Source organism: Oncorhynchus keta, unplaced genomic scaffold (genome assembly GCF_023373465.1).
Source record: "Oncorhynchus keta strain PuntledgeMale-10-30-2019 unplaced genomic scaffold, Oket_V2 Un_contig_17287_pilon_pilon, whole genome shotgun sequence".
NCBI classification, from domain to species: Eukaryota; Metazoa; Chordata; class Actinopteri; order Salmoniformes; family Salmonidae; genus Oncorhynchus; species Oncorhynchus keta.
In genome coordinates this window covers 20,791-45,211 of record NW_026280373.1, presented here as the reverse complement: position 1 = coordinate 45,211, position 24,421 = coordinate 20,791, and the positions used below count along the sequence as shown (strand labels likewise).

Below are 24,421 nucleotides of genomic sequence, written 5' to 3'. Positions count from 1 at the left end.
TGTCCTTGAGTGGCCCAGCCACAAAAGTGAAGGTCTGAATACTTTGATGAACAGCGATATTATGAAAATTCCCAAATGAAAGCTGACAGTCTGCACTCTAACCTCAGTTATTGTATAAAAGTGTGCCAGAGTACAGAGCCGAAACAACAATGTGTCACTGTCCCAATGCTTTTGGAGCTCACTGTATATTCTATTTAAATAGTAGCTTTCATGATGAAGAAAACAAATCTGCATAAAAACTGTTTTTGGCTTAGTAGTTCTAGTGAAACATGTAAATTCCGGTCTTTATTCTAAAAGTTAGAACGTTTTGATCTGGCTCTTTTTACCCTTAGCGGTTCTACTCTACCATTTGAAATCGTGACGTAGGGGCGCCTTGAAGGTGCCTCGACATCATCTCAAAGGGAAGAGTTTGGTATGAAATCCACTCCCTTGTAGATGTGCTGGGTTGGTACCACCTCGAGGCTTACTATAAAAGTAGGTGACCGCGTTTTTTATTTGGCGATGGTCTTGATGAGGGGAGTGTGCCAATCAATATATTTTGCGTGACTCTTCCTTGACTAGACCACTATTCAAAAGGCAGTAAGGCACATTTCCGCATATGACCAAATGAAATGTTATTGCTTACTGTTTCATACACATCTACATGATTAACCAAGAAAAGTTATACATGTGGGCTATGAGGATTATACTTGTATATTCATAGCTGCATGTATCGTAATAAGAAATGGATGACTATGGTCATGGCAACTCATCATTTTGTTGCTATGACTGGTGGCACAGTGTGCTATAACAGTTAGGTCATATTTCAATGGTTGAGTTGTAAATCCTACATGTGGCAGATATATTTATAAATCCTTTATTTACAATGTTCATCCCGAGTTCTGAGAAGTGATAGCCTACCTGTGAGACTGGTTGGCCTGGTAGTAGTTGTAGGTTTTTATACACTACCCAAGACCAACCTGAGAGTTAATTTGATCATTGGTATAATAGTTACTGCAGTGCTGATTGAATTGAGCTCCATATATTAATTTTCAATGTGATGATTTTCCCAACACAATACTGAAAAAAAAAAATAATCCACATTTCAAATATTTTTTTTACGCCCCATGGGAAATTGGAACTTACTCCACACACGCCGATTGATGTCAGGAACTCCCCACCTTACCACTGAGTTAACAATGCAGATAGATGTCACCACCTTACCACTGAGTTAACAATGCAGATAGATGTCACCACCTTACCACTGAGTTAACAATGCAGATAGATGTCACCACCTTACCACTGAGTTAACAATGCAGATAGATGTCACCACCTTACCACTGAGTTAACAGTGCAGATAGATGTCACCACCTGTTACCACTGAGTTAACAGAGCAGATGTTACACTGAGTTAACAGAGCAGATGTTACCACTGAGTTAACAGAGCAGATGTTACCACTGAGTTAACAGAGCAGATGTTACCACTGAGTTAACAGAGCAGATGTTACCACTGAGTTAACAGAGCAGATGTTACCACTGAGTTAACAGAGCAGATGTTACCACTGAGTTAACAGAGCAGATGTTACCACTGAGTTAACAGAGCAGATCCACCACAGAGCAGATTACCACTGAGTTAACAGAGCAGATGTTACCACTGAGTTAACAGATGTTACCACTGAGTTAACAGAGCAGATGTTACCACTGAGTTAACAGAGCAGATGTTACCACTGAGTTAACAGAGCAGATGTTACCACTGAGTTAACAGAGCAGATAGATGTCACCACCTTACCACTGAGTTAACAGAGCAGATAGATGTCACCACCTTACCACTGAGTTAACAATGCAGATAGATGTCACCACCTTACCACTGAGTTAATAATGCAGATAGATGTCACCACCTTACCACTGAGTTAACAATGCAGAAAGATGTCACCACCTTACCACTGAGTTAACAGAGCAGATAGATGTCACCACCTTACCACTGAGTTAACAGTGCAGATAGATGTCACCACCTTACCACTGAGTTAACAGAGCAGATGTTACCACTGAGTTAACAGAGCAGATGTTACCACTGAGTTAACAGAGCAGATGTTACCACTGAGTTAACAGAGCAGATGTTACCACTGAGTTAACAGAGCAGATGTTACCACTGAGTTAACAGAGCAGATGTTACCACTGAGTTAACAGAGCAGATGTTACCACTGAGTTAACAGAGCAGATGTTACCACTGAGTTAACAGAGCAGATGTTACACCAGAGCAGATGTTACCACTGAGTTAACAGAGCAGATGTTACCACTGAGTTAACAGAGCAGATGTTACCACTGAGTTAACAGAGCAGATGTTACCACTGAGTTAACAGAGCAGATGTTACCACTGAGTTAACAGAGCAGATGTTACCACTGAGTTAACAGAGCAGATGTTGCCACTGAGTTAACAGAGCAGATAGATGTCACCACCTTACCACTGAGTTAACAGTGCAGATAGATGTCACCACCTTACCACTGAGTTAACAGTGCAGATAGATGTCACCACCTTACCACTGAGTTAACAGTGCAGATAGATGTCACCACCTTACCACTGAGTTAACAGTGCAGATAGATGTCACCACCTTACCACTGAGTTAACAGTGCAGATAGATGTCACCACCTTACCACTGAGTTAACAGTGCAGATAGATGTCACCACCTTACCACTGAGTTAACAGTGCAGATAGATGTCACCACCTTACCACTGAGTTAACAGTGCAGATAGATGTCACCACCTTACCACTGAGTTAACAGTGCAGATAGATGTCAGCACCTTACCACTGAGTTAACAGTGCAGATGTCACCACCTTACCACTGAGTTAACAGAGCAGATGTCACCACCTTACCACTGAGTTAACAGAGCAGATGTCACCACCTTACCACTGAGTTAACAGTGCAGATAGATGTCAGGAACTCCCCACCTTACCACTGAGTTAACAATGCAGATGTCACCACCTACCACTGAGTTAACAATGCAGATAGATGTCACCACCTTACCACTGAGTTAACAGTGCAGATAGATGTCACCACCTTACCACTGAGTTAACAGTGCAGATAGATGTCAGGAACTCCCCACCTTACCACTGAGTTAACAATGCAGATGTCACCACCTTACCACTGAGTTAACAATGCAGATGTCACCACCTTACCACTGAGTTAACAGTGCAGATAGATGTCACCACCTTACCACTGAGTTAACAGAGCAGATAGATGTCACCACCTTACCACTGAGTTAACAATGCAGATGTCACCACCTTACCACTGAGTTAACAGAGCAGATAGATGTCACCACCTTACCACTGAGTTAACAGAGCAGATAGATGTCACCACCTTACCACTGAGTTAACAGTGCAGATAGATGTCACCACCTTACCACTGAGTTAACAGTGCAGATAGATGTCACCACCTTACCACTGAGTTAACAGAGCAGATGTTACCACTGAGTTAACAGAGCAGATGTTACCACTGAGTTAACAGAGCAGATGTTACCACTGAGTTAACAGAGCAGATGTTACCACTGAGTTAACAGAGCAGATGTTACCACTGAGTTAACAGAGCAGATGTTACCACTGAGTTAACAGAGCAGATGTTACCACTGAGTTAACAGAGCAGATGTTACCACTGAGTTAACAGAGCAGATGTTGCCACTGAGTTAACAGAGCAGATGTTGCCACTGAGTTAACAGAGCAGATGTTGCCACTGAGTTAACAGAGCAGATGTTGCCACTGAGTTAACAGAGCAGATGTTGCCACTGAGTTAAGATGTTGCCACTGAGTTAACAGAGCAGATGTTGCCACTGAGTTAACAGAGCAGATGTTGCCACTGAGTTAACAGAGCAGATGTTGCCACCTTAACAGAGCAGATACCACTGAGTTAACAGAGCAGATGTTGCCACTGAGTTAACAGAGCAGATGTTGCCACTGAGTTAACAGAGCAGATGTTGCCACTGAGTTAACAGAGCAGATGTTGCCACTGAGTTAACAGAGCAGATGTTGCCACTGAGTTAACAGAGCAGATGTTGCCACTGAGTTAACAGAGCAGATGTTGCCACTGAGTTAACAGAGCAGATGTTGCCACTGAGTTAACAGAGCAGATGTCACCACCTTACCACTGAGTTAACAGAGCAGATGTCACCACCTTACCACTGAGTTAACAATGCAGATGTCACCACCTTACCACTGAGTTAACAATGCAGATAGATGTCACCACCTTACCACTGAGTTAACAATGCAGATAGATGTCACCACCTTACCACTGAGTTAACAGTGCAGATAGATGTCACCACCTTACCACTGAGTTAACAGTGCAGATAGATGTCACCACCTTACCACTGAGTTAACAATGCAGATGTCACCACCTTACCACTGAGTTAACAATGCAGATAGATGTCACCACCTTACCACTGAGTTAACAGAGCAGATAGATGTCACCACCTTACCACTGAGTTAACAGAGCAGATAGATGTCACCACCTTACCACTGAGTTAACAGAGCAGATAGATGTCACCACCTTACCACTGAGTTAACAATGCAGATGTCACCACCTTACCACTGAGTTAACAGTGCAGATAGATGTCACCACCTTGCCACTGAGTTAACAGTGCAGATAGATGTCACCACCTTACCACTGAGTTAACAGAGCAGATGTCAACACCTTACCACTGAGTTAACAGAGCAGATGTCACCACCTTACCAATGAGTTAACAATGCAGATAGATGTCAGGAACTCCCCACCTTACCACTGAGTTAACAGAGCAGATGTCACCACGTTGCCACTGAGTTAACGGTGCAGATGTCACTGAGTTAACGGTGCAGATGTTGCCACTGAGTTAACGGTGCAGATGTCACCACGTTGCCACTGAGTTAACGGTGCAGAACTGAGTTAACGGGTGCAGATGTTGCCACTGAGTTAACGGTGCAGATGTTGCCACTGAGTTAACGGTGCAGATGTTGCCACTGAGTTAACGGTGCAGATGTTGCCACTGAGTTAACGGTGCAGATGTTGCCACTGAGTTAACGGTGCAGATGTTGCCACTGAGTTAACGGTGCAGATGTTGCCACTGAGTTAACGGTGCAGATGTTGCCACTGAGTTAACGGTGCAGATGTTGCCACTGAGTTAACGGTGCAGATGTTGCCACCAACGGTGCAGATGTTGCCACTGAGTTAACAGTGCAGATAGATGCCACTGACCTGTTGCCACTGAGTTAACGGTGCAGATGTTGCCACTGAGTTAACGGTGCAGATGTCACTGAGTTAACGGTGCCCCACTTAGTTAACGGTGATGTTGCCACTGAGTTAACGATAGATGTTGCCACTGAGTTAACTTATGTTGCCACTGAGTTAACAGATGTTGCAGATAGATGTCCACTGAGTTAACGGTGCAGATGTTGCCACTGAGTTAACGGTGCAGATGTTGCCACTGAGTTAACGGTGCAGATGTTGCCACTGAGTTAACGGTGCAGATGTTGCCACTGAGTTAACGGTGCAGATGTCACCACCTGAGTTAACCAGATGTTGCCACTGAGTTAACGGTGCAGATGTTGCCAGAGTTAACGGTGCAGATGTTGCCACTGAGTTAACGGTGCAGATGTTGCCACTGAGTTAACAGATGTTGCCACTGAGTTAACAGATGTTGCCACTGATTAACGGTGCAGATGTCCACTGAGTTAACTGCAGATGTTGCCACTGAGTTAACACCACTGAGTTAACAGATGTTGCCAGAGTTAACGAGATGTCCACTGAGTTAACTGCAGATGTTGCCACTGAGTTAACGGTGCAGATGTTGCCACTGAGTTAACGGTGCAGATGTTGCCACTGAGTTAACGGTGCAGATGTTGCCACTGAGTTAACTCCACGGTGCAGATGTTGCCACTGAGTTAACGGTGCAGATGTTGCCACTGAGTTAACGGTGCAGATGTTGCCACTGAGTTAACGGTGCAGATGTTGCCACTGAGTTAACAGAGCAGATGTTGCCACTGAGTTAACAGAGCAGATGTCACCACCTTACCACTGAGTTAACAATGCAGATGTCACCACCTTACCACTGAGTTAACAGAGCAGATAGATGTCACCACCTTACCACTGAGTTAACAGAGCAGATGTTACCACTGAGTTAACAGAGCAGATGTTACCACTGAGTTAACAGAGCAGATGTTACCACTGAGTTAACAGAGCAGATGTTACCACTGAGTTAACAGAGCAGATGTTAGAGTTAACAGATGATGTTACCACTGAGTTAACAGAGCAGATGTTACCACTGAGTTAACAGAGCAGATGTTACCACTGAGTTAACAGAGCAGATGTTACCACTGAGTTAACAGAGCAGATGTTACCACTGAGTTAACAGAGCAGATGTTACCACTGAGTTAACAGAGCAGATGTTACCACTGAGTTAACAGAGCAGATGTTACCACTGAGTTAACAGAGCAGATGTTACCACTGAGTTAACAGAGCAGATGTTACCACTGAGTTAACAGAGCAGATGTTACCACTGAGTTAACAGAGCAGATGTTACCACTGAGTTAACAGTGCAGATGATTCACCACTGAGTTAACAGAGCAGATGTCACCACCTTACCACTGAGTTAACAGAGCAGATGTCACCACCTTACCACTGAGTTAACAGAGCAGATGATGTCAGAGACTCTTACCACTGAGTTAACAGAGCAGATAGATGTCACCACTGAACAGAGCACCTTACCACTGAGTTAACAGTGCAGATAGATGTCACCACCTTACCACTGAGTTAACAGAGATAGATGTCACCACCTTACCACTGAGTTAACAGAGCAGATGTTACCACTGAGTTAACAGAGCAGATAGATGTCACTCACCTTACCACTGAGTTAACAGAGCAGATGTCACCACCTACCACTGAGTTAACAGAGCAGATGTCACCACCTTACCACTGAGTTAACAGAGCAGATAGATGTTACCACTGAGTTAACAGAGCAGATGTTCACCACCTGAGTTAACAGAGCAGATGTTACCACTGAGTTAACAGAGCAGATGTTACCACTGAGTTAACAGAGCAGATGTCACCACCTTACCACTGAGTTAACAGATGCAGATGTCACCACCACTGAGTTAACAGAGCAGATGTTGCCACTGAGTTAACGGTGCAGATGATGTCCACCTTACCACTGAGTTAACAGTGCAGATGTCACCACCTTACCACTGAGTTAACAGAGCAGATGTCACCACCTTACCACTGAGTTAACAGAGCAGATGTCACCACCTTACCACTGAGTTAACAATGCAGATGTCACCACTGAGTTAACAGAGCAGATGTCACCACCTTACCACTGAGTTAACAATGCAGATGTCACCACTGAGTTAAACAGAGCAGATGTTACCACTGAGTTAACAGAGCAGATGTCACCACTGAGTTAACAGAGCAGATGTTACCACTGAGTTAACAGAGCAGATGTCACCACCACCACTGAGTTAACAGAGCAGATGTCACCACCTTACCACTGAGTTAACAGAGCAGATGTCACCACCTTACCACTGAGTTAACAGGTGCAGATAGATGTCACCACCTTGCCACTGAGTTAACAGGAGCAGATAGATGCACCACCTTACCACTGAGTTAACAGTGCAGATAGATGTCATCACCTTACCACTGAGTTAACAGAGCAGATGTTACCACTGAGTTAACAGAGCAGATGTCACCACCTTACCACTGAGTTAACAGAGCAGATGTCACCACCTGAGTTACCACTGATGTTACCACTGAGTTAACAGAGCAGATGTCACCACCTTACCACTGAGTTAACAGAGCAGATAGATGTCACCACCTTACCACTGAGTTAACAAGCAGATGTCCCCACCTTACCACTGAGTTAACAGAGCAGATGTTGCCACTGAGTTAACAGAGCAGATGTCACCACCTTACCACTGAGTTAACAGAGCAGATGTCACCACCTTACCACTGAGTTAACAGAGCAGATGTTGCCACTGAGTTAACGGTGCAGATAGATGTCACCACCTTGCCACTGAGTTAACAGTGCAGATAGATGTCACCACCTTACCACTGAGTTAACAGAGCAGATGTCACCACCTTACCACTGAGTTAACAGTGCAGATAGATGTCACCACCTTACCACTGAGTTAACAGTGCAGATAGATGTCACCACCTTACCACTGAGTTAACAGAGCAGATGTCACCACCTTACCACTGAGTTAACAGAGCAGATGTCACCACTTTACCACTGAGTTAACCTCTTGCTCCTACCTGGCACGCAGGCGTCCCATCTAGAGCTCTGGAAATGCAAATGCACTACGCTAATAGTATTAGTTAAAACTCAAACGTTCATTAAAATACACATGCAGGGTATTGAATTAAAGCTACACTCGTTGTGAATCCAGGCAACAAGTCAGATTTTTAAAATGCTTTTCGGCGAAAGCATGAGAAGCTATTATCTGATAGCATGTAACACCCCAAAAGACCCGCAGGGGACGTAAACAAAATAATTAGCATAGTCGTCGCTACACAAACCGCACAAATAAAATATAAAACATTCATTACCTTTGACCATCTTCTTTGTTGGCACTCCTAGATGTCCCATAATCACTATTGGGTCTTTTTTTCCGATTAAATCGATCCATATAGCCTAGATATCGATTTATGAAGACTGTGTGATAAACGTAAAAAAATAGCGTTTCATAACGTAACGTCATTTTTTAAATTCAAAAAGTCGACGATAAACTTTCACAAAACACTTCGAAATACTTTTGTAATGCAACTTTAGGTATTAGTACACGTTAATAAGCGATAAAATTCATCAGGAGGCGATGTCAATTCTATAGGTGTCTGTTTCGAAAAAATGTCTTGGAGAGAGCTCGACCAAAACATCCGGTCGGAGACCGGAGGGAATAGATTCCCTTGATTCGGTTAGACCAAGAATCAATTGCAAATGAAATGACAAGACTCTAGACAACGTGTGGAATCTGTAGGCACTGCAACCTCGGCCTCATTTAATTCGATTCACTTTGAACAATTCCTTGAAGTCGCGGATGGATATTTTTTTCCATTTTCAGTGATCAGATATTCCTGCACTTTTCGATGAAACGCACGTTCTGTTATAGTCACAGCCGTGATTTAACCAGTTTTATAAACGTCTGAGTGTTTTCTATCCACACATACTAATCATATGCATATACTATATTCCTGGCCTGAGTAGCAGGGCGCTGAAATGTTGCGCGATTTTTAACAGAATGTTCGAAAAAGTAGAGGGTCGACTTAACAGGTTAACAGAGCAGAGCCATATTTGCTCGCAATGCACACATTGTTATCAGAGCGTGCCAGTGGATTTCTGGTAAGTATACTTTAGTGAGAAAGTGTTGATCGGGTACAACTATGTTTACCCACCCCCAAAATGAATATTTATGAGCAATTCCCCACCACTTCTCACCTGAATGCGTTGTTTGAATATATGAAAGGGTTGGGCAAAGGCTGAAATTGGGGTTAAATTCCTGATAACTACAATGCCACTCTTTCTACTCAGTTACCTGACACAGCATTACACAAGTTATTCTCTCATAGTTACCTTGGTGTTACTCTTATGATTACATGTTTCCTAAGCGGTCTTGCTCTCCTCTCTCCGTCCTCCAGTCAGTTGATGCCAGACGGGTTGGGCATGGGGGGCATGGGCAACCTGCCGGGCGCCAACCCTCTCTCTGCCTCGGGGGTGAGGAAGACGTGGCACGAGCACGTCACTCAGGACCTACGCACCCACCTGGTGCACAAACTGTAAGTACCACCAAGATGCTTGCATTCTCTTCCTTCAATGTTTTTTCTCCTCAATGACTCAATTAATGTACCGGGGTTTAATAGGTGGACAACCCACATGGTTTTGCCACCGTAGGGCTAAAGGTATAGGAGTTGGTTTGGGACGGTCCCACTGTGTTCACTTACCTCGCCCGTTCAGATCAGTGTTCTGAAAGGAAAAGCAATTTTGTGATTGGCGTTGCCGCTACTCCAACTCACTGTTTAATTGTCCCTTTGTGCTGTCCCTCTTTCCCTCCACCATCCCTGCCTTCTCCCTGTCCTCCTCCAGAGTACAAGCCATATTCCCCACCCCAGACCCCGCAGCACTGAAGGATCGGCGGATGGAGAACCTGGTGGCGTACGCTAGGAAGGTGGAAGGGGACATGTACCAGTCTGCCAACAGCAGGGTAATTAACTCCAGTGGAGGCTGCTGAGGGGAGGACGGCTCATAATGGCTGGAACCGAGTGAATGGAATGGCGTCAAACACATTGAAGCTATGCGTTTGATGTATTTGATACCATTCTGCTCCAGTCATTACCAAGAGCCGGGCCCGGGCCAGCCAATCAGATTGAGTTTATCCCCAAAATAGGGCTTTATTACAGACAGAAATACTCAGTTTCATCAGCTGTCCGGGTGGCTGGTCTCAGACGATCCCGCAGGTGACGAAGCCGGATGTGGAGGTCCTGGGCTGGCGTGGTTACACGTGGTCTCCGGTTGTGAGGGCGGTTGAACGAACTGTAAAATTCTCTAAAACGACAGAGGTGGCTTATGGTAGAGAAATACATTTTCAATTCTCTGGCAACAGCTCTGGTGGACATTCCTGCAGTCAGCATGCCAATTGTACCCTCCCTCAAAACCTGAGACGTCTGTGGCATTGTCTTGTGTGACAAAACTGCACATTTTAGTGACCTTTTATTGTCCCCAGCACAAGGTGCACCTGTTTAATGATCATGCTGTTTAACTTCTTGCGTCGAGCCATCCCGGATCCGGGATCGTGACTACAGCCTCAAGCCCATTACCATAACGCAACGTTAACTATTTATGAAAATTGCAAATGAAATGAAATCGATATGCTAGCTCTCAAGCTTAGCCTTTTGTTAACAACACTGTCATCTCAGATTTTCAAAATATGCTTCTTAACCATAGCAAAACAAGCATTTGTGTAACATTATTGATAGCTAGTGTAGCATTTAGCTTAGCATTTAGCGTTAGCATTCAGCAGGCAACATTTTCACAAAAAACAGAAAAGCATTCAAATAAAATAATTTACCTTTGAAGAACTTCAGATGTTTTCAATGAGGAGACTCTCAGTTAAATAGCAAATGTTCAGTTTTTCCTGAAAAATGATTTGTTTAGGACAAATCGCTCCGTTTTCTGCGTCACCTTTAGCTACGAAAAAACCTGTATCCAGTATTGTGTAAATCTATCCGCAAGCTCATTAGCATAACGCAACGTTAACTATTCATGAAAATCACAAATGAAATGAAATAAATCTATTTGCTCTCAAGCTTAGCCTTTTGTTAACAACACTGTCATCTCAGATTTTCAAAATATGCTTTTGAACCATAGCTAAACAAGCATTTGTGTAACAGTATTGATAGCCTAGCATAGGATTATGCCTGGCATTCAGCATGCAACATTTTCACAAAAACCAGAAAAGCATTCAAATAAAATAATTTACCTTTGAAGAACTTCAGATGTTTTCAATGAGGAGACTCTCAGTTAGATAGCAAATGTTCAGTTTTTACAAAAAGATTATTTGTGTAGGACAAATCGTTCCGTTTTCTTCATCACGTTTGGGTAAGAAAGAAAACGAAAATTAAGTCATTAAAACGCGAACTTTTTTCCAAATTAACACCATAATATCGACAGAAACATGGCAAACGTTTAGAATCAATCCTCAAGGTGTTTTTCACATATCTATCGACGATAAATCATTCATGGCAGTTTGGTTTCTCTTCTGAAGAAAATGGAACGCGCATGGACCTAGAGATTACGCAATAATTTCGACGGAGGACACCGGGCGGACACCTGATAAATGTAGTCTCTTATGGTCAATCTTCCAATGATATGCCTACAAATACGTCACAATGCTGCAGACACCTTGGGGAAATGACAGAAAGGGCAGGCTCATTCCTGGCGCAGTCACAGCCATATAAGGAGACATTGGAACACAGCGCCTTTAGAATCTGGGGCATTTCCTGTATGAAACTTCATCTTGGTTTTGCCTGTAGCATTAGTTCTGGGGCACTCACAGATAATATCTTTGCAGTTTTGGAAACGTCAGAGTTTGTCAATTACATGCATAGTTGAGCATCTTTTCGTGACAAAATATCTTGTTTAAAACGGGAACGTTTTTTATCCAAAAATTAAGAGCGCCCCCTATCTCGAAGAAGTTAACCAGCTTCTTGATATGCCACACCTGTCACATGGATGGATTATCTTGGCAATGGAGCAATGGTCACCAACATGGATCTAAACCCATTTGTTCGCAAAATTTGAGGAAAATAAGCTTTTTGTGTGAATGTAACATTTCTGGGATCTTTTATTTCAGCTCATGAAACATGGGACCAACACTTTACATGTTGCCTTTATATTTTTGTTCAGTATACGTTATTTCTAATCTGGTGTTGTCAATTTCTGCAGGACGAGTATTACCACTTCCTGGCGGAGAAGATCTATAAGATCCAGAAGGAGTTGGAGGAGAAGAGGCGCTCGCGGCTCCAGAAGCAGCCTGGCCCCATGGCAGTGGGGGCCCAGGGGCCCAGCAGCAGCCTGGCATGCCCCCTCAGCCGAACTCCATGGGTCCTGGCCAGTCCCCACGGCCAGCCAGTGAGTACCCTTCTCCCTGGACCTCTGGAGACCCCTCTATTGAAGGAGGGAGCAACATAATCACTTATGTTTATTATCATCCTATTACCATGTGTGGGGCCAACCCTTCTTTTTATCAGTCATGCATTGACGGTGGAAATTTGACTATAGCATTTGGGCCTATAACAGAATAATGTCATGTTTGGTTAAAGTCGGTGTTTGAGGCTGTAGTTAGCTCATTTGGAAGCTTTGGTATATGACATGTTGACCACCTCATCCTCCTCTCTTTCAGATGGATCTGTGCCTATGCCCAACGTGCCAAATCAGATCATGCCCCGCATGCAGGTGTCTCAAGGTACCAGTCCTTCTCCTACACTTGTTTCTCATCCTCCTTTCATTCAGTCAACTGCTCAGTGACTGTCAACCCCCCTGGTGGCCAGTTGATTATATACTATAATCACTAACATAGTAAAGGGTAAATACTCCCAATACGCAAATAGTGTAAATGTTTTTTTCAGGAACTGTTTCTCTGTAAATGTTTATTTATATAATTAGAGCCAGTGTTTCCCCTGTATTCATTTAAGAAGCTAAAAGAATGAAATCAATAAAATAAACAATGAATTTTGGAGTACGCCTGGAATGGCTGAATTACTGAGCGGGCATGCGGGGCATATGCCCAGGGGCCCAGATTTTTGCATAAGAACACAGAATTAGCCATGGCAAAATTAATAGAATTGCAAGAAATTAGCTTTCACACTGCAACATTTTTTTTTGTCAGCTCCATGACAAAATGTGTAGATTGGCTGAAAAAATTGCTTTACAATTGTACATTTTTCTCTTGGCTCCATGGGGGAAAATGAACCACTTTTTGATCCAGAAAAACCCTGCTTATTGCTAATAAAACACCTGCCTGATAATATGGAATGGTGCCATGTATATGTTTTTAACAATATGCTATTGGGCTCATCATGGTGTCTAAACACTTTTGGAGTAGAATGTATTTTTAATGTCACTGTAAATGACATCAGTCATTCTACAAAAAATATCCTGGGGTGGCACCCCCCCGCCCATTTTACTTTATTCACCGTGGCAAAACAAATTATAGTGGAAACACTAACAGGAAATGTACAAGTTAGTGAAAAGTTATGATTTAGCGCCTAACTGACTCAGTGGCTCCTTCACCTGCTCATCAGAGCATAGGATTATTAATTACAACATCTCATGTGTATTGTAGACAACAGTAATCCTGTGTGTGTGAACTATATGTTTGTGTGTGCTTCTCCTCTCCCACATAGGAATCAATCAGTTCAACCCCATGGCAATGCAGAACGTGCAGATGTCCCAGGCGCCCATGGGGGCCCGCGCCGCCTCGCCCATGAACCACTCGCAGCAGATGAACATGAGCTCTGTCCCAGCGGTGAGACCTCCATGCTCCCTCTATGCCCCAGTTAACTCTTTCCTTCCTTCTGGATCTCCTTCTCTCCCTTTCTCCTCTCTCACTTCCTCGCTCTCACTTCCTCTCCCTGTCTTGCTTCCCCTCTCTCACTTCCTCTTCCCCTCTCTCACTTCCTCTCCCCGTCTTGCTCCCCCTCTCTCACTTCCTCTCCCTGTCTTGCTCCTCACTTCCTCTCCCCGTCTTGCTCCCCCTCTCTCCTTTCCTCTCCCCATCTTGCTCCCCCTCTCTCCTTCCTCTCCCCGTCTTGCTCCCCCTCTCTCACTTCCTCTCCCCGTCTTGCTCCCCCTCTCTCACTTCCTCTCCCCGTCTTGCTCCCCCTCTCTCACTTCCTCTCCCCCGTCTTGCTCCGCCTCTCACTTCCTCTCCCCGTCTTGCTCCCACTTTCACTTCCTCTCCCTGTCTTGCTTCCCCTCTCTCACTTCCTCTCCCCGTCTTGCTCCCCCTCTCTCACTTCCTCTCCCCGTCTTGCTCCCCCTCTAACTCCCTCCCCCTTGTCTTGCTCCCCCTCTCTCACTTCCTCTCCCTGTCTTGCTCCCACTTTCACTTCCTCTCCCCGTCTTGCTTCTCTCACTTCCTCTCCCCACCTCTTGCTCCCCCTCTCTCACTTCCTCTCCCCGTCTTGCTCCCCCCTTCCTCTCCCCGTCTTGCTCCCCCCCGTCTCACTTCCTCTCCCCGTCTTGCTCCCCTTCACTTCCTCTCCCGCTTGCCCCCTCTCTTCCTCTCCCCCGCACTTCCTCTCCCCCCCGTCTTGCTCTCTCACTTCCTCTCCCCGCCTTGTCTCCCCCGTCTTGCTCGCACTTCATCTCCCCGTCTTGCTCCCCCTCTCACTTCCTCTCCCCGTCTTGCTCACCCTCTCACTTCCTCTCCCCGTCTTGCACTTCCTCTCCCCCGTCTTGCTCCCCCTCTCACTTCCTCTCCCGTCTTGCTCACCCTCTCTCACTTCCTCTCCCGTCTTGCTCACCCTCTCTCACTTCCTCTCCCGTCTTGCTCACCCTCTCTCACTTCCTCTCCCGTCTTGCTCCCCCTCTCTCACTTCCTCTCCCGTTTTGCTCCCCCCCTCACTTCCTCTCCCCGTCTCGCTCTCTCACCTCCTCTCCCCGTCTCGCTCTCTCACTTCCTCTCCCCGTCTCGCTCTCTCACTTCCTCTCCCCGTCTCGCTCTCTCACTTCCTCTCCCCGTCTCGCTCTCTCACCTCCTCTCCCCGTCTCGCTCTCTCACCTCCTCTCCCCGTCTCGCTCTCTCACCTCCTCTCCCCGTCTCGCTCTCTCACCTCCTCTCCCCGTCTCGCTCTCTCACCTCCTCTCCCCAGTCTCGCTCCACTAGTGTCTATAGAAAGTCTTCACCTCCTTGAGGGTTTTAAACATGGATTAAATGAGATTTTATTTCTACACAAACTACTCCACATTTTCAAAGTGAAAGAAAGTTATAAAAAATAGCTGAAAAGTAAAACTGTGGCGGGTTGTCCTTAACTTTTTACCTGGGCTTTGGTCCTTTCATATTTATTTTGATCCTGACAAACTCCCCATTCCCTGCCGGTGACAAGCATACCCGTAACATGATGCTGCCCCCACAATACTTCAAAATGGAGAGGGTTTCACTTTTGGATTTGACCTAACCCCGTAGTTTTAAATTTAGGCTAAAAAGTGTTGTCTTGCAATATTATTTTCAGAATGGATGATTAGGAATGGATTTAACACAGGCTTCTTCTCACTTTGTCATACAGGCCAGTAATATGGAGTGAATCCAATGTTGTTGATCCCTTTGTGCGTTGAGTATTGAGGTGTCAGCATACTTGTATGGGTAATGGTTATCAGCAGTGAAAATAAATATGGAAGGAGCAAAGACCAGTTAAAAAGTTACATAACTCACCTCAATCCTCTGAAAACCCTGGGATAAGGTTTTGTTTTTCTGTGGGATAATTACACAGATTTTTATGCAAAAGACTCACCAAAATGGCATTCCAAGAGGGTTTGTGAGTGGTGTAGTCTGTCCTGACTTGAATCTGCTTTTAAAAAATCTGCGACAAGGTTTGAATATTGCTGTCCGTGTTGTAGCTTCGACCCTACTTTACATCACATGAGGTTTTTGTGTTGTGCCTCCATCGGTTAAGAACATCAAATCAAATGTATTTATATAGCCCTTCGTACATCAGCTGATATCTCAAAGTGCTGTACAGAAACCCAGCCTAAAATCCCAAACAGCAAGCAATGCAGGTGTAGAAGCACGGTGGCTAGGAAAAACTCCCTAGAAAGGCCAAAACCTAGGAAGAAACCTAGAGAGGAACCAGGCTATGTGGGGTGGCCAGTCCTCTTCTGGCTGTGCCGGGTAGAGATTATAACAGAACATGGCCAAGATGTTCAAATGTTCATCAATGACCAGCATGGTCAAATAACAGCACGGCTAGGTGGACTGGGGACAGCAAGGAGTCATCATGCCAGGTAGTCCTGAGGCATGGTCCTAGGGCTCAGGTCCTCCGAGAGAGAGAAAGAAAGAGAGAATTAGAGAGAGCATACTTAAATTCACACAGGACACCGGATAGGACAGGAAAAGTACTCCAGATATAACTAACTGACCCTAGCCCCCCGACACAAACTACTGCAGCATAAATACTGGAGGCTGAGACAGGAGGGGTCAGGAGACACTGTGGCCCCATCCAATGATACCCCCGGACATGGCCAAACAGGAAGGATATAACCCCACCCACTTTGCCAAAGCACAGCCCCCACACCACTAGACGGATATCTTCAACCACCAAATTACCATCCTGAGACAAGGCCGAGTATAGCCCACAAAGATCTCATTTCCTTTAGCCCGCCTGGAGTAACAGGTTGGTGGGGTTTGCACTTTTGTGACTTTTCTATTGGTTCCATTTCACCCGGCAACCTCAATTAAGCACAGCTGAAGTTTAAAAAATAATTAATTTGAAATAGTATTTGAACCAAGTTCTGATCTCATTTAGATGCGTAGTTATTCTTGGCAAGGCCTCAATGCAAGATAGAGGTTTCCTCTCTATAACGTGTCTGTTTTTTTCTTCTCCTTTCCCCAGATGGGCATGTCCCCATCCAGGATGCCCCAGGTGCAAGGCATGATGGGACAGCACGCCAACAGCATGGTGGGACAGACAGCCAATCAGAGCCAGTTCATGCCCCAGAGCCAGTTCTCTCCCAACACCGCCCCTGGCGGGGGTATGATTATGAACAACCTGGGCTCCCTCGGCCAGCCGCAAGCACAGGCAGCTGTCACTCAGGTGAGGAGGGAGACACTCACACAGATGGGGCTTGTGATCTGTTGCATTGATAATCTCTGCTGTTGGTTTGAAGAAGCTGCATTGTATGTGTTCATGGTTGTCAATATAAGTGTAGTGTTAGTATGTACGTGTCTGAGTGGGTAGGTTTGTAACTCTATGTGATTATGTAATAGTAGGTGGAGCTCTAACTGTAACTTCTGTATCCCAGCCGCCCCTGCCCCGCGGCACCCCTCCACCCAACGCCTCGGCTAACCTGCAGCAGCTCCAGCACCCCCACTCCCACCCACCTCCCCAGGCTCAGCCTTCACCGTCCTCCACCCCCACTCATGTCCCCAGTGGCGGCCTCCCCGCCCGACCCCCCTCGACCCTGGGCATGCAGTCCCCTGCTGCCCCCTCCCAGCCGCTCACGCCCCTGCAGCATCAGCAACCGGGGACCCCCAGCCAGACGCAGCCCAGCTCAGTGCAGCCCCCCAGCACACCGGTAAAATACCTGCTTAGGATCCACAACACTCTTATAGGGAGTTATCCTGACCTGGTGAACTGACGAGCATAACTCATGGCTAGTTCTTTCACTTGGGCCCAGAGTATTTCCTGCTTAGGTCATGTAGTCAGGAAATAAATCATGCTCTTTTTAAAGCAGCCTTTGTTACGGGCACAGCACCTCAGTGCTGTCATGCTGTTCCACATTTAAAAAGGTCTATTGAAGGAGCAGCATGATTGGAGTGATACTAAAGCTTTATTAACAATATGGTGTTTCTTTCACATGCCAGCTCTTAATGACTTGTTGTTGTGCCAGTCAACAGTTATAGCCAGCACCCAGCCTTTGCTTTGAAGGGTCATTCTCAAATGTTTCCCCTCTAGCTGTCCCAGGCGCCAGCCAGTATAGATAACCGCATGCCCACCCCAGGCTCGGTGGCAGAGGTCCACTCCCAACAGGCCCCACCAGACGTGGCCCAAACGGAGCACAAAGCCGAGCTCAAAGACGAGGAGGACGACGACTGTGGCTCGGGGAAAAAGCAGCCCAGCGACTTCAAAATGGAGGTGAGGATCAATATTGACTACAAGACACTTGACCAACCAGAGCTTTCTATTTATATGTACATTATGAATGCAGGTGCTCTTGGATGGAAATATTACAATTCATATGAAGTCATCTTGTTATCTGGTACGGTGGCCATGTTGCCCTCCATCTTTCAAAACGTAGTGTCCTACAGAATGATCTAAGTGCACCCTCTAAATGTAGCTGTGACCCATAGCAGGACGAAGACCAAAAAGACACCAAACCCCTCACGGTCAAGGAGGAGGAGCCAGACGGGGCGGAACCTAAGCAGGAGCCAATGGAGACAAAGGAGGAGAAGAAGCCGGAGATTAAGAATGAACCCAAAGAGGAGGAGGAGGGCGGGGTCAACGGCACTTCAGCGTCCACCTCCCCCACCCAGAACCGCAAAAAAAGTGAGGACCTGGTTTCTAGAAAACTAGCCAGGAGTTTATCCAATGACTAGTAGTTTTTCCCCAGTTGGTCCTATCTTATTGCAGCTCTTTCCTCAGTTATGTCAGTCCTCACCTTTACCCTGTTTAGTTTATTAGGATCCCCATTAGCTGCAAATGCAGCATCTACTCTTCCTGGGGTCCACATGAAACGTACAAATACATGACAAAATACACAACCGTAATAGACTAGAACAACCGAAGGTATTACAATTACTAAAATAACAGTTTGATATTGGAAAGATGCTAAGAGACAACACATACTATATTCTTATATCCAGTTAAGTGAGCTCTTTAGAGGAGAGGTGCTGTGATTCAATATGTTCCACTATGAGACGGCTCTATGCATAACTGAGCGATGCATTCAATGTCTTTTTGGTTTGGGTGCTGTGAAGAAACCCATGGTGGTATGTCTGTTTTGTAGTGGTATGTATGCAATAGATTATACTAGTGGATAGGCATTTTCAACACGTTTCTTAAAAAGACTAGAAGATAATTAGTACATTTCTCCTGAAATGTAGACTATCATGCATGTTGTTGATATTTGTTCTGTGTGTGCTGCTCTGAGCCAGCTGCAACTTTGCCAGGTCTTTCTTTGCTGCACTGGACCGTATTACCGGACAGTAATCAAGATGAGACCAGAGCCTGAACAACTAGGACAGTTGACCTTTGTGTAAAAAGATGCTCTGTGTTTTTGACAACACATACCTCTCTCCCCATCTTCACAACAACTCTGTCAATATGACTTGACCATGATAACTGACCCTGTGATGACACTGAAGCTTTCTGAATGTCAGATAGAAATGGAATAAATAGTCTTCACGATGTCCCTTTTCCACATGACAGATTATACTTTTTGTTCTTCATGATAGATTTCTATGATGTTGTACATGATTCATTTGAATAGAGCCCTGACCGCTCTGTCCTTGCTGCAGTCTTTAAGCCAGAGGAGCTTCGCCAGGCCCTGATGCCCACACTAGAGGCCCTCTACAGACAGGACCCAGAGTCTCTGCCCTTCAGACAGCCTGTCGACCCCATGCTGCTGGGCATCCCCGTGAGTACACACATACTCATGTACATACACTTAGATAGTCGTACACCCTGAGAGTCTCTCTCTTGATTGGTTATGCCTAGTCATGTATTGATATGAAAACAAATGACAAATTAACTCGTTACTCAGTTCTATACAGATTTCATAGATATAGCCGAGGCTCAATAAGGATTAAGGATCTCTCTCATAACCATGTCCATATCATTCTGGTCAGAGCTATCAGTGAAGCTCTCACAATATCAGTGAAGCTCTCACAATATCAGTGAAGCTCTCACAATATCAGTGACGCTCTCACAATATCAGTGAAGCTCTCACAATATCAGTGAAGCTCTCACAATATCAGTGACGCTCTCACAATATCAGTGACGCTCTCACAATATCAGTGACGCTCTCTCTAACAGCCACATTTCATTGATTGTCCTGAAGCTTGATAGCGAATGATAAGGCACTCTTAACTCGGTACCACAACTCTCTTCTAACCATCCCCCCCCCCCCTTCAGGACTACTTTGACATAGTGAAGAAACCTATGGACCTGTCCACTATAAAGCGTAAGCTGGACACGGGTCAGTACCAGGAACCCTGGCAGTATGTGGAAGACATCTGGGTCATGTTCAACAACGCCTGGATCTACAACCGTAAGACGTCCCGCGTCTACAAGTACTGCTCCAAGCTGGCCGAGGTGTTTGAGCTGGAGATAGACCCCGTCATGGTCAGCCTGGGCTACTGCTGTGGCAGGAAGGTGAGATGATGGGAGGGAAGGAGGAGGGATGTTAGTGGAGGAAAGAGAAGGAGTAGAGCGGGAGGTTAGTGGTGTTTGAGCTGGAGATAAACCCCGTCATGGTCAGCCTGGGCTACTGCTGTGGCAGGAAGGTGAGATGATGGGAGGGAAGGAGGAGGGATGTTAGTGGAGGAAAGAGAAGGAGTAGAGCGGGAGGTTAGTGGTGTTTGAGCTGGAGATAAACCCCGTCATGGTCAGCCTGGGCTACTGCTGTGGCAGGAAGGTGAGATGATGGGAGGGAAGGAGGAGGGATGTTAGTGGAGGAAAGAGAAGGAGTAGAGCGGGAGGTTAGTGGTGTTTGAGCTGGAGATAACCCTGTCATGGTCAGCCTGGGCTACTGCTGTGGCAGGAAGGTGAGACTGAGGGAGTGGAGGAAGAGTAATGGAGGAAGGTGGAAGGGAGACTACAAGTTTTGTGATCTGGAGAAACTCTCAGCTCTAATTGTAGGTTATCGTTAGGGCCAGGAGAAACTCTCAGCTCTAATTGTAGGTTATCGTTAGGGCCAGGAGAAACTCTCAGCTCTAATTGTAGGTTATCGTTAGGGCCAGGAGAAACTCTCAGCTCTAATTGTAGGTTATCGTTAGGGCCAGGAGAAACTCTCAGCTCTAATTGTAGGTTATCGTTAGGGCCAGGAGAAACTCTCAGCTCTAATTGTAGGTTATCGTTAGGGCCAGGAGAAACTCTCAGCTCTAATTGTAGGTTATCGTTAGGGTCAGGAGTTACCTAAATAGGAAGAACTTGTGTCCCTTGATATACGGGCTTGTTAGCCAGGTTTGGGCTGTTGACGCCCTCAAGGTGGGAAACCATGGCACATTGCTGCTGATGACCCACAGTGCATTCGGAAAGTTTTCAGACCCCTTTTCCACATTTGAGATGTTTCTACAACTTGATTGGAGTCCACCTGTGGTAAATTCAATTGATTGGACATGATTTGGAAAGGTGTATATATAAGGTCCCACAGTTGACAGTGCATGTCAGAGCAAAAACCAAGCCATGAGGTCGAAGGAATTGTCCGTAGAGCTCTGAGACAGGATTGTGTCGAGGCACAGATCTGGGGAAGGGTACCAAAACAATTCAGTGGCCTCCATCATTCTTAAATGGAAGAAGTTTGGAACCACCAAGACTCTTCCTAGAGCTGGCCGCTCAGCCAAACTGAGCAATCTGGGAAGAAGGGCCTTTTGAGGGACGTGACCAAGAACCCGATGGTCACTCTGACAGAGTTCCTCTGGAGATTGGAGAATCAATCCATTTTTTAAATTAAAAATAATAATAATTAGCCAGAAGCTAATGTCACAACATCAGCTGATGTCACAACGTGCTGTACAGAAACCCAACCTAAAACCCCAAACAGCAAGCAATGCAGGTGTAGAAGCACGGTGGCTAGGAAAAACTCCCTGGAAAGGCTAGAACCTAGGAAAAAACAGAGTGAACCAGGCTATGAGGGGTGGCCAGTCCTCTTGTGGCTGGGCCGGGTGGAGATTATAACAGAACATGGCCAAGATGTTCAAATGTTCATAGATGACCAGCAGGGTCAAATAATAGTAATCACAGTGGTTGTAGAGGGTGCAACAGGTCAGCACCTCAGGAGTAAATGTCAGTTGGCTTTTCATAGCCGATCATTAAGAGTATCTCTACCACTCATGCTGTCTCTAGAGAGTTGAAAACAGCAGGTCTGGGACAAGGTAGCACTTCCGGTGAACAGATCAGGGTTCCATAGCCCCAGGCAGCACAGTTGAAACTGGAGCAGCAGCAAGGACTCATCAGGCCAGGTAGTCCTGAGGCATGGTCCTGGGGCTCAGAGAGGAGAAATACTCCAGACATAAGACTGACCCTAGCCCCCCGACACAAACTATTGCAGCATAAATACTGGAGGCTGAGACTGGAGGGGTCGGGAAACAATGTGGGCCTGTCCGACGATACCCCCGAACAGAACCTTCCAGAAGGGCAACCATCTCTGCAGCACTCCACCAATCAGGCCTTTATGGTAGAGTGGAAGCCACTCCTCGCTAGACGGAAGCCACTCTTCAGTAAAAGGCACATGACAGCGTGCTCGGAGTTGGCCAAAAGGCCTCCCAGACCATGAGAAGCAAGATTCTTTGGTCTGATGAAACCAAGATTGAACTCTGGAGGAAACCTGGCACCATCCCTACAGTGAAGCATGCTGGTGGCTGCATCATGCTGTGGGAGTGTTTTTTAAAATTTTCAGCGGCAGGGACTGGGAGACTTGTCAGGATCGAGGCAAAGATGTACGGAGCAAAGTACAGAGAGATCCTTGATGAAAACCTGCTCCAGAGAGCTCAGGACCTCAGAGTGGGGTGAAGGTTCACCTTCCAACAGGACAATGACCCTAAGCACAGAGCCAAGACAACGCAGGAGTGGCTTCAGGACAAGTCTCAGAATGTCCTTGAGTGGCCCAGCCAGAGCCTTGATTTCAACCCGATTGAACATCTCTGCAGAGACCTGAAAATATCTGTGCAGCGACGCACCCCATCCAACCTGACAGAGCTTGAGAGGATCTGCAGAGAAGAATGGGAGAAACTCGCAAATATAGGTGTGCCAAGCTTGTAGCGTCACCTAAGACTGAAGGCTGTAATCGCTGCCAGAGGTGCTTCTACAAAGTACTGAGTAAAGGGTCTGAATATTTTTATAAATGTGATATTTTTTTGCAAGAATGTCTGAACCTGTTTTTGCTTTGTCATTATGGGGTAGTGTGTGTCGATTGATGAGGGGGAAAAACAATCTATTTTAGAATAAGACTGTAACATAACAATGTGGATAAAGTCAAGGGGTCTGAATATTTTACGAATGCACTGTACTGTCATTTAAGAGGATACAATGCCCTGCAATTCTAATCAAGTTTTACTGGTCACATACACATATTTAGCGGATGCTTGTGTTCCTAGCTCCAACAATGCAGTAGTATCTAACAATACACACAATCTAAAAGTAAAATAATGGAATTAAGAAATATATGAATATTAGAGCAATGTCGGAGTGGCATTGACTAAATACAGTAGAATAGAATACAGTACATACTGCTTTTCTCCTCTCATATGTATGTAATCATTATTTGAACTTGATTAAAGTGACTAGTGTTCCATTATTAAAGTGGCCAGTGATTCCAAGTCTGTAATATAGGGCAGCAGCCTCTAAGGTGCAGGGTTGAGTAACCGGGTGGAAGTCGGTTAGTGATGGCTATTTAAGTCTGAAATGACACGACAAGAAACATCCCTAACTAACCCCTCCAGACATGCATAACCATGTGCTGCTGTGTTTACTGTGTGACAGACAGCCACCTGTATGACCCTATGGCTAGATGGGCCTTATAAAGATTCAAACACTTGACTTAACATGATGAGCCTTTTGACTTCCTGTCCTACTTGTGACACTGAGGTGCTTCCCAAATGGCACTCTATTCCCTATGTAGTGCACTATGCCCTATGGGCCCTGGTATAAAAAAATAGTATACTACATAGGGAATAGAGTGCCCTTTGGGATGTAAGCCTGAGACTATTACGTACCAGTGAAAGGGGAACTTTCAGAGGAACACTAGGTTTTAATTTGGGAGAATCTGTGGACAGGACTGACCTGTCTGAATGCTAGACAGTGTAGAAGTGGATTCACTAACCCTTTCTCCCTGTGTTCCTCCACAGTTTGAGTTCTCACCCCAGACCCTCTGCTGCTATGGCAAGCAGCTGTGCACCATCTCCAGAGACGGAACCTACTTCAGCTACCAGAACAGGTAAGTCCACACTCCGGGTGGGTGGGGTTTGTAAGTAGGCAGGGCAGGTGAAGGAAAGGGGGAGATGGAGA

The 24,421-nt window shown here is 45.6% G+C and overlaps 1 protein-coding gene and 1 long non-coding RNA gene across 2 annotated transcripts in view; one reads left to right on the top strand and one right to left on the bottom strand.

Moving 5' to 3' along the window:
• LOC118371725 (histone lysine acetyltransferase CREBBP-like) overlaps positions 1 to 24,421 on the top strand; it is an 88,556-nt gene that overhangs the window by 51,305 nt on the left and 12,830 nt on the right. Inside the window, 13 exon segments of the mRNA XM_052503372.1 lie at positions 9,620 to 9,757; positions 10,065 to 10,182; positions 12,423 to 12,542; positions 12,545 to 12,608; positions 12,880 to 12,942; positions 13,883 to 14,004; positions 17,090 to 17,290; positions 17,499 to 17,771; positions 18,152 to 18,331; positions 18,550 to 18,742; positions 19,714 to 19,832; positions 20,330 to 20,569; positions 24,262 to 24,350. Coding sequence (XP_052359332.1) covers positions 9,620 to 9,757; positions 10,065 to 10,182; positions 12,423 to 12,542; positions 12,545 to 12,608; positions 12,880 to 12,942; positions 13,883 to 14,004; positions 17,090 to 17,290; positions 17,499 to 17,771; positions 18,152 to 18,331; positions 18,550 to 18,742; positions 19,714 to 19,832; positions 20,330 to 20,569; positions 24,262 to 24,350 — 1,920 coding nt within the window.
• On the bottom strand, positions 1,236 to 4,406 carry LOC127919632 (uncharacterized). Its single transcript, XR_008103538.1, has 3 exons — positions 4,362 to 4,406; positions 4,176 to 4,327; positions 1,236 to 1,312 (listed from the first exon to the last, which is right to left on the bottom strand). It is a non-coding gene; the product is annotated as an uncharacterized LOC127919632 (long non-coding RNA).